Raw genomic sequence first — 15,258 nt, forward strand, 5'->3', positions numbered from 1 at the left:
ATAAAGGTTGTGGCAGGGCCATGTTCCTTTCTGGGGGCTCTAGGGCAAAATTCATTTCCTTGCTCATTCAGGCTGTTGGCCAGTTTGAATTCCTGTGGTTATAGGACCCAGGTTCTTATTTCTGAGGAAACAAGGGCTTCAGCTAAGGGCTGTTCCCAGCTTCCTCATTCCTTGGCTCATGACCCTCTTTCTTTTCCTTCAAATCCAGAAATGGAGGACCAGGCCCCTCTGACACTTTGAATCTCTCCTGGCTCTTTTTCTGTCTCATCTCTTTGAACAACTCTTTTCTACTTTTAAGGACCAATATGATTACATTGAGTCCACCTGGATAATCACCCTGCTTTAAGGTCTCTGACCTTAATTCTATCTGAAAAATATCTCTTGCTATTCAATGTAACCTAGTCACAGGTTCTAGAAACTGGACCTTGTCTTTGGGGGGCCAGTTTTCTGCCTACCACATCCCATTTCATAGGTAAGGAAATTGGCTTAGTGTGGTTAGGTAACTTATTCAAGGTTCTTGGCAGATGGCTTTTGATCTACCAACTTCACCCAGAGAACATAAAGGAGAAAAGAGAAGCATGAGGCTAGAACAGAACAGTAGGTTAAGGATTTACTGTAGTCACCGTCAAATGGCAGCCACAAGACATGCTTTAAAAGGACCAGTCACACTTTAGTTTTCTATTGCTGTCTAACAAATTATCACAAACTTCATAGTTTAAAACAACACTTATTACCTCCCAGTTCTGTAGGTCAGAAGTCTGGTATGTCATGACTCGCTGTCTGCTCCACTTCTCACAAGACTGAAATGAAGGTGTTAATCAGCTGAGTTCTCATCTGGAGCTCAGGGTCCTCTTCCAAATCCATTTCTGTTATTATCAGAATTCAGTTTTTTGCAGTTGTAGGACCAAAATCCCCATTTACTTGCCAACTGTCAGCAGGGATACCCCTCAACTTCAAGAGGTCACTCTCAGATCCTTGCTCCTTGGCCCCTTCCCTCACCTCAGTTCCCTTTCACCTCAAATCTCTTTGACTTTTTCTTCTGTCACAAACTGGAGGACATTCTTCTTCTACACAGCTTCATGAGATTAGATTAGGGCCATCTAGATAATGTCCCTATCTTAGGTTCAGATGATTAGTAAACTTAATTACATTTGCAAAATCCCTTTTGCAATGGAATATGACATAATCATAGGAATAACATAGGGGAGAGGGGGAAATGGAGGTCATAGGGCCATCTTAGAATTCTGCTTACTACAAATCCCATGACTAATGGGACAAATAGTATCATGCTATTGAACATATGAGGAGCACAGAGGCAAGGATGGATTCTGGGGCCCAGATTCTGGTGATGAGCAGAATGCTACATCTTTTTGAGAACTGAGGTAGGAGATCACTTCCTGTCTCCTGCGGGTGAGGATGAAGTCGGAGATTTCTTAGTGCCTCTTCCAACTTATGCATGGCCCAGAGCAAGTCCATAGCCAAATGTATCTTCGTGTATGTTCCTGTTAGAGGGAGGACATCCTTGGTGACAATTCCTGAGGGAAAAGGGGAGAAACCCGAAGTTAGTATTCCATTCCTATAATAATTCAGGCACCTCATGATAGAGATTCACTAAGGGTGAGAGTTTGTCTAAATCTGTGAGGACATCAGCCTCTTACAGTATTTTTAAAGAAACACAGTTTTATTATTTTAACTTCATGCAATTATTTGTTCTATGACAACCACTTTTCAGAGCAAAGATTCTGAGGGAACACAATTGTAGGACTATGTAAGAATTATGGATCTGTCTGAGATACCAGTTTCTCAAAAATGGGTGCCTTCTAAAGTTTTTGAAATCAGTCTGTTAATTCATACAATAAATGATTCCTGTGCAAACATATTTTTGCTATCAATTAGCTCAAGAAATAATTTTCTGTATAGATAGCTCAGGGGAAAACATTACAGATTGCCCACTTATGGAGTTCCATGTTCACTCAACAAATACTGAGACTGCATTAGGTTCTACGGAATTATGAGGAAATCTAAAATCTCATAAATGATATAATAATCTAGTGTAGTGGTAACAGTGAAAAAGAGCAGAACAAGGAGCAGGACTGAGGGGAAAAAGTAGAAGAGCTCAGAAAAATTAGAAGTGAGGGTGATAAGCAGCAGGCAGTCTTCTCGGAGGAGGTGGCACGTGGAGCTGGACTTCTGGTTGTTAAATCCAGAGCCCATGCCCTGGCTTCAGAGGCCCTGATTGATCCATTCCTTGCCTCATGCTCCATACTCACAGCGAATTGCCTTGAACACATGAAACCTTTTCCTGCCTCAGAGCCTTTGCTCTTCCTGCTTCCTCTGTCTATAATGCTGTTCTTCCAGGTTCTTCACACATCTAAAGCATTATCAACCTTCAGCTCTCAGCTAAAAAAATTACCCCCTCAGAGAGATTTTTCCTCACTTCCCTGTCTACTGATCCCTTTCTTTCTTCTTCCTGACTCCTTGCCACCCACCAAGTTAGTGTTGAAAGAACAACAACAATACTAAGTGGCTAACATGCTAATATCTCCATTTTACAGTTGAGTGTACCAAAACTCAGAGAGGCTAAGTCACTTCTCTAAGGTCACACAGCCAGTGGGAAAAGAGGTTGGGATTAAACCCAGGTTGGATGATCTCACAGCCCATAATTTTAACCCGTATGTCCTAGGGTTTTCTTCATATTATAAACACTGCAGGTATTCATTTAGAAAATCAGAAAATAGAAGTAGAAAAGAAAGAGAGCCTGCAATCCAGCCACCTGGATAACTCCTGTAATATCTTGGTTTACATACTTCCAGACGCTTAATCTCTGCCAAAGTTGTTTTCAAATGGGACCATATACCAACAGACAAATGAAAAGATGCTCAGGGAAATGCAAATCAGAACCACAGCGAGATATCACCTTCTATGTGTCAGAATGGCTAGAACCAAAAAACACGAAATAGTAAGTGTTGGCAAGGATGTAGAGAAAAAGGAATGTTCACAAACTATTGGTGAGAATGCAAACCGGTTTAGCCACTGTGAAAAACAGTATGACAGTTTCTCAAAAAATTAAAAATAGAGTTACCACATGATCCAATAATTCTACTGGGTATTTATCCAAAGAAAAGGAAAACACTAATTCAAAAATAATTCTGTGTTTCTCACAGAATTATTTACAATAGCCAAGATATGGAAACAATCTTAAGTGCCTACTGATAGATAAATGGATTAAGAAGATATGGTATATAGGGGCTCCTGGGTGGCTTTAGTAGGTTGAGTGTCCAGCTCTTGATTTTGGCTCAGGTCATGATCTCAGGGTCATGAGATCAAGCCCCACATCAGGCTCCAAGCTAGGCATGGAGCTTGCTTAAGATTCTCTCCTTCTGCCCCTCCCCCCACTGCTTGTACTCTCTCTTTTGGAAAAAAAAAGGTGTGATACACACACACACACACAATGAAATATTATCAATCATAAAAAAGAATGAGATCTTGCCATTTGTGACATGGATAAACCTAGAAGGTACAGTATGGTGACTAACATAACATAATAAAAAAAAAAAAAGAAAAGAGCCAGAGAAAGACAAATACCATATGATTTCACTTATATGTGGAATCTAAAAAACAAAAAAAATGAATAAACAAACAGCAAAAACAGACCCATAAATACAGAGAATGAACTAATGACTGCTAGAGGGGAGGGTGTAGGGGCATGGGGGAAATGGGTGAAAGGGAGTGGGAGATACAGGCTTCCAGTAGTTACAGAATGAAGAAGTCACAGGGCTGAGAGGTGCAGCATAGGGAATGTAGTCGGTGATGTTGTAATAGTGTTGTAGGGTGACAGATGGCAGCTACACTTGTGGTGAGACAGTATCATATACAGAGAAATTGAATCACTATGTTGTACACCTGAAACTAATGTAACATTGTGGGTCAACTATACTTCAATTAAAAAAAAAACACTAATTTTTTTTTAAATGGGGCCATATAGTCTGTTTTGCATACTGAAACTTCTTTCCATGTCATCCCTCATTTCTGAATAGTATTAGCTATTTCTACCAGGGGTCTACTGTGGTCCAGGTACCCCACTAGGCCCATTACAGCTCATCCTCACAGAACTTTTAGGTTGTTCCTGTTCTTGTCTCCATTTCATAAAGAGATGAAACTGAGGCTCAGGGATGTAAAACAACTTGTCCAAACCATACAGTCAATAATGGCAGGGACAGGAGTAGGAGATCTGTACCATTTCTGAATTCTTACTTAATAATTCTCTTCACTGTCCCAGAAAGAGCTGTGTTGTCCCTTTGGTGAAAGGAATGGGGGGCTTGAGGTAAGAAGAGAAAAAGCAGATACTCCCTGGCTTCTGGGGCTGCCCTACCAGGTTGGTTGGGGATACGTGGGAGGTGGGGTCTAAGCATGCAGGGAACTGGGTAGGGTGAAAAACTACTTGGCAATTGAAGATTTTCAACTGGTTATTCTCAGTAAAATAGCTCCTTTCCATACGCCTTGTGCTGGAGCTAATCAAACATTAATTAGAGCAGAAGTAAGAATTGTTATTTTATCTCCCATTTGCTGATGGGTCAGGATCTATTTTTAAAAAGCCCACAACATTCGAATCCTAAGGATTTCAAACGCTGGATATACTGGGCCACAGATGACAACCCACGCCCACACCTGGTGCCCTGAGGCAGGGACCCAGGCCTTTGGAACCCATCTCACTTCTGAAACCAGCTGGTGGTTCAGCATATAGTAGGAGCTCCAGGGAGGACTCTGGATATAGGGAAACCATATGTTTTGGTATTATGGGCTAGCCAGCAGGCAGCTAGCTATAAAAAGAGAGTGGCTTCTTCTAAGAACTTAAGCCCAAAATATATGTGGAGGAAGTCCCATTTTTAACACCGGTATGGTGCCAAATATTCCTTTGTGTCTAGGAACTGTGGGCAAGTGGTGCTTGGGACCTGAGAAGGTAAACCTTGAAAGATGAGAGTGGTGGCCCTGGTCCAAGCTGGAGCCACTCTCAGCACATTCAAATCACGCCATTGTAATTCGATGGATCTGGGTTCACATTCAAGCTCCATCACCTGCTTTGTACCTTAAGTAAATTATTTCATCTCTCTGAACCTCAGTTTCCTCAACTATCAAAAGGAGATATGTCTCCCTGGGCCGAAGAGAGCGATAGGGATTTAAAAAAGTGGTTGCCAAGTGTCTTCTGCAGTATCCAGTTCAAAAGTCATACCTAAAAAACTAAGGATCTACTGTATGGTGACTAACATAACATAATAAAAAAATATTATTAAAAAAACAAACAAAACAAAAGCCATACCCAGAGAGCAATGGCTGTTGGGTGGTTACTACATTTGGGGCAAAGTGAAATTCTTGCTTGTTCACTTTCTTGTCCCATCTCCACACCACAGCACAGGCTGTTCTTGCCGCTAAGAAATGCCTCTCTGTTTCAGAATGTTCAACGCCTGCCTGCCCTGCCCACCCCTGCAAATGGCTGCCTTTCCCCAGTTGTACGTGGCTTTTCCTACCTCTGCTCTTCCTTAGCACTTGATCAGCGGTTCCTTGTGCTGTTCAACCCAGCCTGGGTTTCAAAGCTCCTTCTGTGTCAGTGACATTCATTCTACTGATTCCCTTGAGAAGAAACTTAGTTATTTTTCATCAGGCTTGGTATTTATCCAGTTCTCAATACGCCCTGTGTAATTATTCGTTTATTCAGTATATGTTCATTGAGCTCCTGCTTTGTGCCAGGCACTGTGCTAGGCACTGGGGATATAGCAGTGAATGACACAGATAAGACCCCTGGCATCACTGAACTTACGTTTTAGTGAGACAGATAATAAATGAATAACAAATCAATTGATAAATGTATATAAAAAATCATCGTGGTCTATGAAAAGTGCTATAAAGAAACAAGGTAAGGTGAGAGAGAGATAGGTGGCAGAGATAATCCCTAGAGGGGTGGATGTGAGGAGGTGAGGTATGAACATAAACCTAATGGGTGGATGGAGGCACATTTGGGACCATTTCTGGGGAGTGAGTTCCAGGCAGAGGGAACAGCAATTGCAAAGGTCCTGAAGTGGGAAGGAATTTGGTGTGTGGTGGGAACTGCAAGAAGGCCAATGAGGATGGGGCATGGCGATGATAGGAAAAATGGTACAAGATGAGGTTAGAGGTGAGCCTGATCAGGTTGACCACAGAAGGGCATTTGGATTTTACTGTCTAAGCCTGATAAATTTTAAGTGGGGTGGGAAACAGCATGTTCCTATTCACGGTTTTAAAAGCTTCTCTGGCTACTATGTGGACATGGATTGTACAAGAATGAGAAAAGAACCAATGAAATGCTGCAATGATATTTAGTGTCTAGAGTGGGATCTGTGGCTATGGGGATGACTAGATGGGACGGATTAGATATGGGGGTGAGAGAAAGAGACAAGGCCGAAATGTCTCCCTGGTATTTAGTTTGAAGAGTGGAATCGACAGTGATGCCATTTTATGAGATGAAGAAGAAGGAAAAGAATTAGTAATGAATTATTTATTTGGGGCTTTTTGGTAGACATTAAGAATTTTGTTTTAGATATTTCAGCTTTAAGGAGGCAAGGAGGCAGTTAGATACACATGTTAGAAGTCAGGAGAGGGCCTGGAAATTTAAATTTGGCAGTTGTCAGTATCTACAAATAAAGGACTTGGACTGGAGGAGGTCAGCTGGGGCAGGATGGTGGGCAGGGTTGGAAAGAGGGCTGAGGCCTGAGCTTTGGGCACAGAAAGAGCTTGAGATTGGGCAGAAAGGAAGAACCAGCAAAAAAGACTATGAAGGAACAACCTTGGGGCTCCTGAGTGGTTCAGTCAGTTAAGTGTCCAATCTTGATTTTGGCTCAGATCATAATTCCAGGGTCATGAGATTGAGCCCCACTTTGGGCTCCGTGCTGAACATGGAGCCTGCTTAAGATTCTCTTTCTCCTTCACTCTCTGCGCCTCCCCCATCTTGTGTGCACATGTGTGTGTGCATACATGTTCTCTCTCTCTCAGAAAAAAAAAAAAAAACAGAGTGAGCAAACTGCAAGGGAGGAGGAGACTGAGGGTTGGAAGGGCCTAGAAGCTAAGAGGAGTGTTTCCAGAAGAAATCCTCAACATCAGCATTATTACAGGTGACGTGTTGAGCCCTGCTGTGTCTGTGCTAAGTGCAAGACACGACTTACTCCTGGAATTCTTACCATCTGTGAGATGGAGATCGTTATCTCCATTTTCAGGTGTGGAAGCTGATGCTTCGAGAGGGAATCAAAGAATTAGTACATTTTTAGGGATGACTGAACTCATCTACATCCATTCTTTTGCAAACTGTGCCCATGCCACACTCCTACTGGCTACCTAAATGGAAAACAATAGGAACATAAGACCACTCTTCTTTGAAACCTAGCTCGGCAAGTGCTGCAAACAGTATACTAGCTCACAGACTACCGGGGCTTTCCTTAGCGCATGGCGTCTAACCCCCAGGTTCCCACCCCTGGGACTCACCGCAGGAGTCCAGGGCCATCCCCCTGCCGCGGATCTGGAACACAGTGATCAGCAGCTGGGCAATTAAAATGAGTCACTCCTGCTGTGCAAGGGAAGTGCTGAGTGATTTGCAGCTGGTGACAAATGGATGATTGGCCACCCAGACACAGTGTCTTGGATGAAGTGGCCTCGTCAGTAAAATTGTTGCATGTGGCCAGAGCCGTTTACCCTGGTCTGGAAACCTTGATGCATCATCCTAAGTGAGCCTCTCTCTGAGCATAGCTCAGCTCAGTAATTAGCCAAGATGGACTTTTTTTTCTCCCAGTAATTTAGAGGCAGGCCATCTGACTTTCTGCCTTCACCCCCATGTTTTCATTACTTTTTAAAAATAGCCATCTGAAGCGGATGACAAAGGGAAATAGATTGTGTTTAGTGACCTCTTGAGCTCAGCTGAATGAAGGGACGCAGGAGGTGTCCCTACCATCCCCTTCTCTTGGGGATGACAGAAAATGCTTTTGAAATAAAGAAGAATGTCCACATCCAGCTCCTTGTCAGAGAGGTCCTAGAGAGTAGGTTGATGGGATCAAAAGTTGATTGCTTTTTAATAACTTTACATTCCCCGTATCCCAAGGATCTGCTTTCCTGAACGTCCCTGGCCATGGTGTCTGCTCCCTCACCTGCAGGCAGGCCACTGCTCCTCACAGCGTCCGCATTACCTCCATCCTGAAGTGCTTACACCAGGCCAGGCACTGTGCTACACGCTCCATCTGTATTTTCCTTTTTAATTCTTGAAAATGCCTGGCGTACTATTACTTCATTTTGTAAAGAAACAGGCACAGAGAGATTTAGTGACTTGCCCAAAGTCACACAACCAGTAAGTAACGAGGCAGGACTCCATCCTGCTTTGTCTGACCCCTGGGTCCATTCTCTCGACCAGTGCCCTCTACTTTCTCCCTGAGGATAGCACAAAAATAATTGTCAAACGAATCATTCCATTATTTTACTTGGGTGTTTATGTGGAGGTGCAAATAATTACATAGATGTCAAGATATTTCTTGACTACTGTAGCACATTAACTTAGAGCAAAAGTCTGTGACATTCACAATAGGATTGAGGGCAGGAGGCAGCAACATGTGGCCCACAGGCCAAATCCAGCCTTCCATGTGTTTTAGTAATTAAAATTTTATTAGAATACAGCCACGTGTGTGTGTGTGTGTGTGTGTGTGTGTGTGTTCACAGTTGTCTGTGGCTGCTTCACACCACAACAGCGATGAGTAGTACATAAGGCCCTCAAAGCCTGAAATATTTACTACCTGGACTGTTACACAAAAAGTTTCCTATCCCTCGTCTAGAGCAACAAATCCAAGCTAAGAGATTAGAAACAATTAAAGGCCTACAGCGAATCCTAATCCATGATCAGGACAGGAAATACCTGTCAGAACCAGAAAATGATCCAGTCAGAGCCTAGCAATCCTCTATTAGCATCATCTTTAATAATATAGTGTCTTATTAACAAAAGAAAAAACATCATTTGCAAGAAGAGACAGCTTATGGCCAGCATCAAGAGCGTGTCAGAATCCATTCACCCAGGTAGGCATGAACTGTCATCTGAACATTGTCCTCTCCCAATGCCCCTGCTGCCATGGATCACCAAACCCTGTCACTTTGATCTCTTCATCTCTTCAGCCAGTCTGCCCCTCCCAATTTCTGTGTGCTCTGTTCTATTGAGTTCAACCCAGCACCATCTCTGTTGACCAATAATACCATAAGTAGTAATCATAACTACGTCTTAAAAAAATCATTACAGCAGTATGCTTAGAACTGTAATAGGAGAGGGGCGCCTGGGTGGCTCAGTCATTAAGTGTCTGCCTTCGGCTCAGGGCGTGATCCCAGGGTCCTGGGATCGAGCCCTGCATCAGGCTCCCTGCTCTGCTGGGAGCCTGCTTCTTCCTCTCCCACACCCCCTGCTTGTGTTCCCTCTCTCGCTGGCTGTCTCTCTCTCAGTCAAATAAATAAATAAAATCTTTAAAAAAAAGAAAAAGAACTGTAATAGGAGAATGTGTGTGGGGGGGAAACAGAAGGGGTTGCTTAGTGCCCTGCTGGCAATAATTGGGAAGTTTACAGAAGAGATAATCCCCCATTACCTCCTCCATTTACCTCTATCTACTGAGCCTCTCCCACCCCCACACCTATTCTGCTTGGCAGTCTCCTACTTATACTCCAAAACCTAGCACAATATTCTCCTCCTCTGGTAACTCTCCCTGACCCCTGCCAGCAGAGTAATAATCAAGCCTTTCTGTGTCCCCTTAGTGCTACTTTCTTACCTGTCACATAATTGAGGTAGTACTATAATTACCATTTATGACATTAACATAAGGTGATGATTATGAGTACTTACTATGCTCTACTGAGTACTTACTATGCTCCAAACACCATGTGAAGCACTTTGCAGAGAATCAGGGTATCAGACTCCAAAGCTTGTGTTTTAATCACTAGGCTACACTGCCCTCCCATCTTCTCCATGGAAGGCAGAGACTGTGGTGTATTAACTTTTATCTCTGTGATGCCCAACAGTGCCTGCCATACAAGCAGTGCTTATAAAATGAATGGATAAGAAGTATGGTACACATTTCTAAAGAGTCCTATCCGTTGGTCTTTCAAACACTAACCTGGGTACTGCTTGTGAAGAGATTTTACAGATGTAATCTGAAGTCCCAACTCAGCTGACTTTAAGGTACAGAGATTTTTCCAGGTGGGCCTGACCCAAACAGATGAGCCCTTTAGAAACAAAGGAGGGCAGTGATGTGATGAGCACTGGGTGTTTTATTCAACTGATGAATTGCTGAACACTGAATCTGAAACTAATCATGTACGATGTGTTGGCTAATTGAATTTAAATTAAAAAGAAAAAAAAAAGAAACCATTTTCTCCAGCTCGTGGAAGTCAGAGAGGTTCAGAGAAAGAGGGATTGCCACATGATTACTGGCCTGACGGTAGAGGAGACAGCAAGGAAACAATAACAGCCAGCAAGGAAACAATGACCTTGGTCCCATGATCACAGGGAGATGAATCCTGCAAACAACCCGTAAGCTTGAACAACCGAGCTCCAGATGAGAACCACAGCCCCGGCCAACACCTTGATTTCAGCCTGGTGAAAGCCTCAGCAGAGAATCTAAACACCCTGCTCCAGACTTCTGATCTACAGAACTATGAGACAATGAATGAGTGCTTTTAGAAGCCGCTAAGTTTATAGTGACTTGTTATGCAGTGACAGAAAACAAATACAAAGCGGTTTCCAATTCTATGGAGATGCTGGTAGTCAGACTGCTTTCTGTAGCTCCCAAATGTTCCACTGAGCTTTACCAGAAATGAGTATAGGCTGTGATCCAACATCAGGGAGATATCATGGGTGGAGGAAGTCCATGCCCATCTAGAAATCAATCCGAATCTGGCGAGGGAAGTAATGTTCTGCAGTGGGTGGAGTGCTGGACAAGAAATATGAAGTCCTGGTTCCTAGTCCCACATTTGCCAGCGCCTCATTCCGTGACCCTGGTTAAGTCACCTTATGTCTCATAACTGTAGATCTTTCATCTGTGAGATGGGGATAGTCATCCCTGTCCCATCCATTTCACAGGACTGTAAATAGATCAAGTAAGATAAAGAGTCCAACAAGCCATAGAAGTTTTGACCAATTCTAGAGGAACACAGGGATTCCTCAGTCACTTAGGTACTTTGGGGGAAGAGTTGTGCCAAGTTACAAGACTAACAAAATTCAGGTGACTAGGCATCCCTGCAAGGGCCAGATCACAGCTGTTCCTTCCCTACTAAGGAATTTATCCGGTAGCTCCCAACCAGAATAATACAAAAATAATGCCGCATGTTTTAATAGCATTTTTCAAAGTGCTTTTGCCTCTACTGTTTTAATTCCAATAGCGCATATCCGTTAAAGGAAAAGAATCAACTAAGTCTAGTACTAAAAGTTTTGTTTTTTCACCATGAAAAAGGGGTAATCTCACCCATTACACAGAGAAGAAGACTGAGACCCACCTGGGCAGGCAGCTTGCCAAGGTTATGGGGCTGGTCAGTGAAAGAGCAAAGACACTCATTCCCAGTCATGGCCTCTATTAATTCCAGTTCCCTACTTGTGGTATGGAACTGGGAAAATGCAGAGATCTTGGATAGAGGCCCAGCTTTGCCTGTATCAGGTCTGAACTAAAGAAGGGCGTAGCCTTGCACTTAAGTTCCTATCATGTGGATCAAATGCAGATGAAGCACTGGAATCTTGTCACATTTTGAGGAGCCTCTTCCCCTGACCCTCTGGTTATTCCACAGATGACACTTACTGGCTATTAAACAATAGACTCCTTCTTTGGTATCTTTATTAAGTAGGTGGGGATGTGGGGAATAGTGTGCAGGATAAGCTGCTCTCAACACCTAGCAGATAAATATTAATTAAAGGAGAACAGGGAAGAAGAAGCCATTGGCTTGGAACTTTCTTGGGAGGGCTTTGAGTTTCACCAGATAATCCCCAACTTGGGATACCTTAGCTAGGTCTCTCAGTTCAGTCGTGTTGGAAAAGGAGGTAGCCATCCCTGAACACTTGGTTTGAGGCTATGGCTCCAGGTGTCCTGGGCTATGAGCAAGTTTGGATTCTCCCAGCCCTAAAATATATGCCCCGTCTCTAGAATCCAATGTGACTAGAACTGACAGGTTATGAGAGAGGTGACATTCATGCGTTCACTTGTTATTGAGGCCCGCTCTGTGCTAGGTGCTATAAGGTTCTTTACTCTAGTGGAACTTATGATCCAGGGGAACAACAGACCGTCAACAATGACACAGAGATCAGATTTCAACTGCAATGTGAACTGTATGGGGCTCTGAGATTCTTCAGTCGGAATGCTGCAAATGTACTGGGTAGGGTGGGGTCTGAAGGATGAATAGGGCTGATGCAATATCAGAGGGAAGAGTGGCATGTGATAAGGGTGTGAGCCTTTTGAGTAGGAAGGACCAAGCAAAGCCCAATGTGACCAGAGTACAGAAAGCATGTTGTGGAGACACTGGAGAGCAAGGCAGGGACCAGACCACACCGGGCCTTGAGGGTCACCAATGAGTCTGAATTTTATTCCAAGTGTAAGAGAAGGGCTTTCATGGATTTTGCACAAAGAAGCAACATGATACAATTAATGTTGTTGTAAAGATTGCTCGGGCTGATTAGGCAAAGGAATGGGAGGACAAGGGGCTGCCTGGAGGGAAGTCCAGTTTAGATGCTACCGTGGTCACTCAGACTTGGGAAAAGAGCAGCATCTTCATCACAGCCCTGGAACACCGCTAGTGACACCTCCTAAGGCAGAAAGAGCACTGCATTAGTTATCAGAAGACTGGTGCGATTTTGAGTACAGATGTATTCTAGTCTTGGGGCATGGGGAGAATAGTTTTGCCTTTGTGGGTCTCATGTTGTTTGACTGCCCTACGAAAGCCATGCAGCCTTGTCTACCTACTTATGATTTCAAACCACAGAAACTCAGAGATGGAAGAGATGGGAGGAGTATGAGAGAAGGCTGACCCCTTGTGATGTTTAACCCTCCCTTCAAGTAGACTTATGTCCCCAGCACTTTGCACCTGGGGGGACTAAGAGTGAGCACCAAAAACAGCATCTCTGTAAATGGTCTACCACTTGAACATCTTCAGAAATGGGGAAACTCACTCTCACCCTCAGGACAGCCAACTCATTGTTGCACCACCCTATGCATCAAATAACCACTTCTTTGTATTTAGTGTTTGTTTTCCTAAAACTTCTGCCAAATGCTCCTAAATCAGGTTTCATGGTACCAGCCTGATGTCAGTCCTTCAGTGAACACCTCTCTCTGAGTCTTTTCTTCTGGTCCCCTCCTCCTGCAGCTATTCTTCACATAATACAGCTTTGCTCCACTCTTGGTCTCATTCCTTTGAACAAATTTCCTCTTATTTCCCTTTTAATGTGAAGCATCTAAGAACATTATTTTCCATATAGCAAGCAATAAGAAATATTTGTTGAATTTTTTGAAGTGAGCATTCTCTACCTAGAATAAAAAGGAGCCTCCCAGAAATGGAAACAAAGTGGAACACACAGGAACATGGGAATAACACAGCGAAGGTCGACCAATAGGTTGAGAACAGTGTGGAACAAGCAAGCAAGCTGGCAGGCCTGGGTTCTGCTCCTGGGTCAGTGTGATTTGAGATTCAAGTTTCTTTATCTGTAAAACTTATGGGTGGATTGGTGATTTCTTTGGTTGTTAAGTATAAAGTTTTAGTTAAGCACTGTCATCTACTGAAAGCTCTGAGCTTGAGGCTGTCAAGCCACAGGTTAAAAAGGATGTAAAGTTACAGTAGCTCCAGGATGATGCTTCCTTAACAAATTGAGCTGGATGGAAAGAGAAATAGAATGCAAATAACTTTATCACTATATGATTTGGTATAATCCGACGCCCTGTCTGTCGACCACATCAAATCACCCCATATGACATTGACGTCGTTTTGTAATATCTCTGGGAAATGTTCTAGAATTGGAAATCTCCTAGCCAAATCTGAGAGATCACAGTAGAATGCTTGACTAGTCCTATTTCTCTTCATTGTTGGGCATAAGAGAATAGGACTCTAAGAAGATCAAGGATCAATTTCTCACCTCATTTATTATTGTCATAGTTGCAATTTTGATCCAGTACAAAATATTCTTTGCCTTTTATTTCAGCCAAACTCTTTCTCTGTGGTAGAGGGGAGCACTGTGCCTACCCTCAAAAGTGACATTCCCTCAAAGTGGCTAGAGTACAGTTGTTCTCATTCTGTCTCCAATCCATTCTCCCTTCCCTTCCTTCTAGTCCATTATTTGGGTGCCCTTTGATGACCAAAAGAACAATAATGAGAAGGCAGTCTGGAAACATTTCTGAACATGATCAAATGTGTACAACATGTATGTAAATGCGTTTGTACTCATATATGTGCACAAACATTTGCTGTGTATGTAACTGCATTTAAAAGGATGTTTGTACATGTGTGTCATTTTGTGGACGAGTGTTGACATATCTGTCTTTGTTGGCATGTGTATTGATGTATATGTATGTGTGAAAGTGGTATGAATATATGCCTGTAGGGTTTTATCACCCCTGAAGAATAACAACCACACAGGTCTTTATCTGTGATAAGGAACAAAATGCCAACGAGAATCTCTCTGACATATGAATTCTCACATCTAGCTGACCGAGGAGAAGGGTGCAATAGGGTTTGACAGCTCTGCTGACAGGGCTTAGGCTGACCCTTGGCCCTTCCCCGTAGCCTTCTGCAATTGATGTCTGTGCTTCTGACACCTCTTCCCTTTGGCCTGCAGGTCCCTGTCTGGCCGCATCGTTGGTGGTGTCTGGTGGTTCTTCACCTTGATCATCATCTCCTCATACACAGCCAACCTGGCTGCCTTCCTGACCGTGGAAAGGATGGTGTCTCCCATCGAGAGTGCTGAGGACCTAGCAAAGCAGACGGAAATCGCTTATGGGACCCTGGAAGCAGGGTCCACGAAGGAGTTCTTCAGGGTAGGCACATCCCTTGTCCTAAGGCACCTTCACAAAAGAGAACCACGACTGTCATTAAAATATCCTCATTAAGGAGCATGTGATTATAGGCAACCAGGACAACTGCTTCACTCAGTACCAGTCAGGGAAAACCAGAGCATTTCTCAGCTTTCTACAAATCCCAAAGAAATCTACATTTCTCTATTTGTGATATTTCAAAGCTCTTGCATTG

The 15,258-nt window shown here is 43.3% G+C and overlaps 1 protein-coding gene across 4 annotated transcripts in view; it reads left to right on the forward strand.

The window, feature by feature from the left end:
• The window catches only part of GRIA1 (glutamate ionotropic receptor AMPA type subunit 1), a 294,934-nt gene that overhangs the window by 237,636 nt on the left and 42,040 nt on the right, over positions 1-15,258 (forward strand). For all 4 annotated transcript variants that reach the window (XM_026510831.4, XM_026510832.4, XM_044388532.3 and 1 more), the window contains one exon: positions 14,849-15,047. In XM_026510831.4, coding sequence (XP_026366616.2) covers positions 14,849-15,047 — 199 coding nt within the window. The remainder of the gene's footprint in view (positions 1-14,848; positions 15,048-15,258) is intronic.

The sequence above is a fragment of the Ursus arctos genome, unplaced genomic scaffold (assembly GCF_023065955.2).
Source record: "Ursus arctos isolate Adak ecotype North America unplaced genomic scaffold, UrsArc2.0 scaffold_15, whole genome shotgun sequence".
Taxonomy (NCBI): Eukaryota; Metazoa; Chordata; class Mammalia; order Carnivora; family Ursidae; genus Ursus; species Ursus arctos.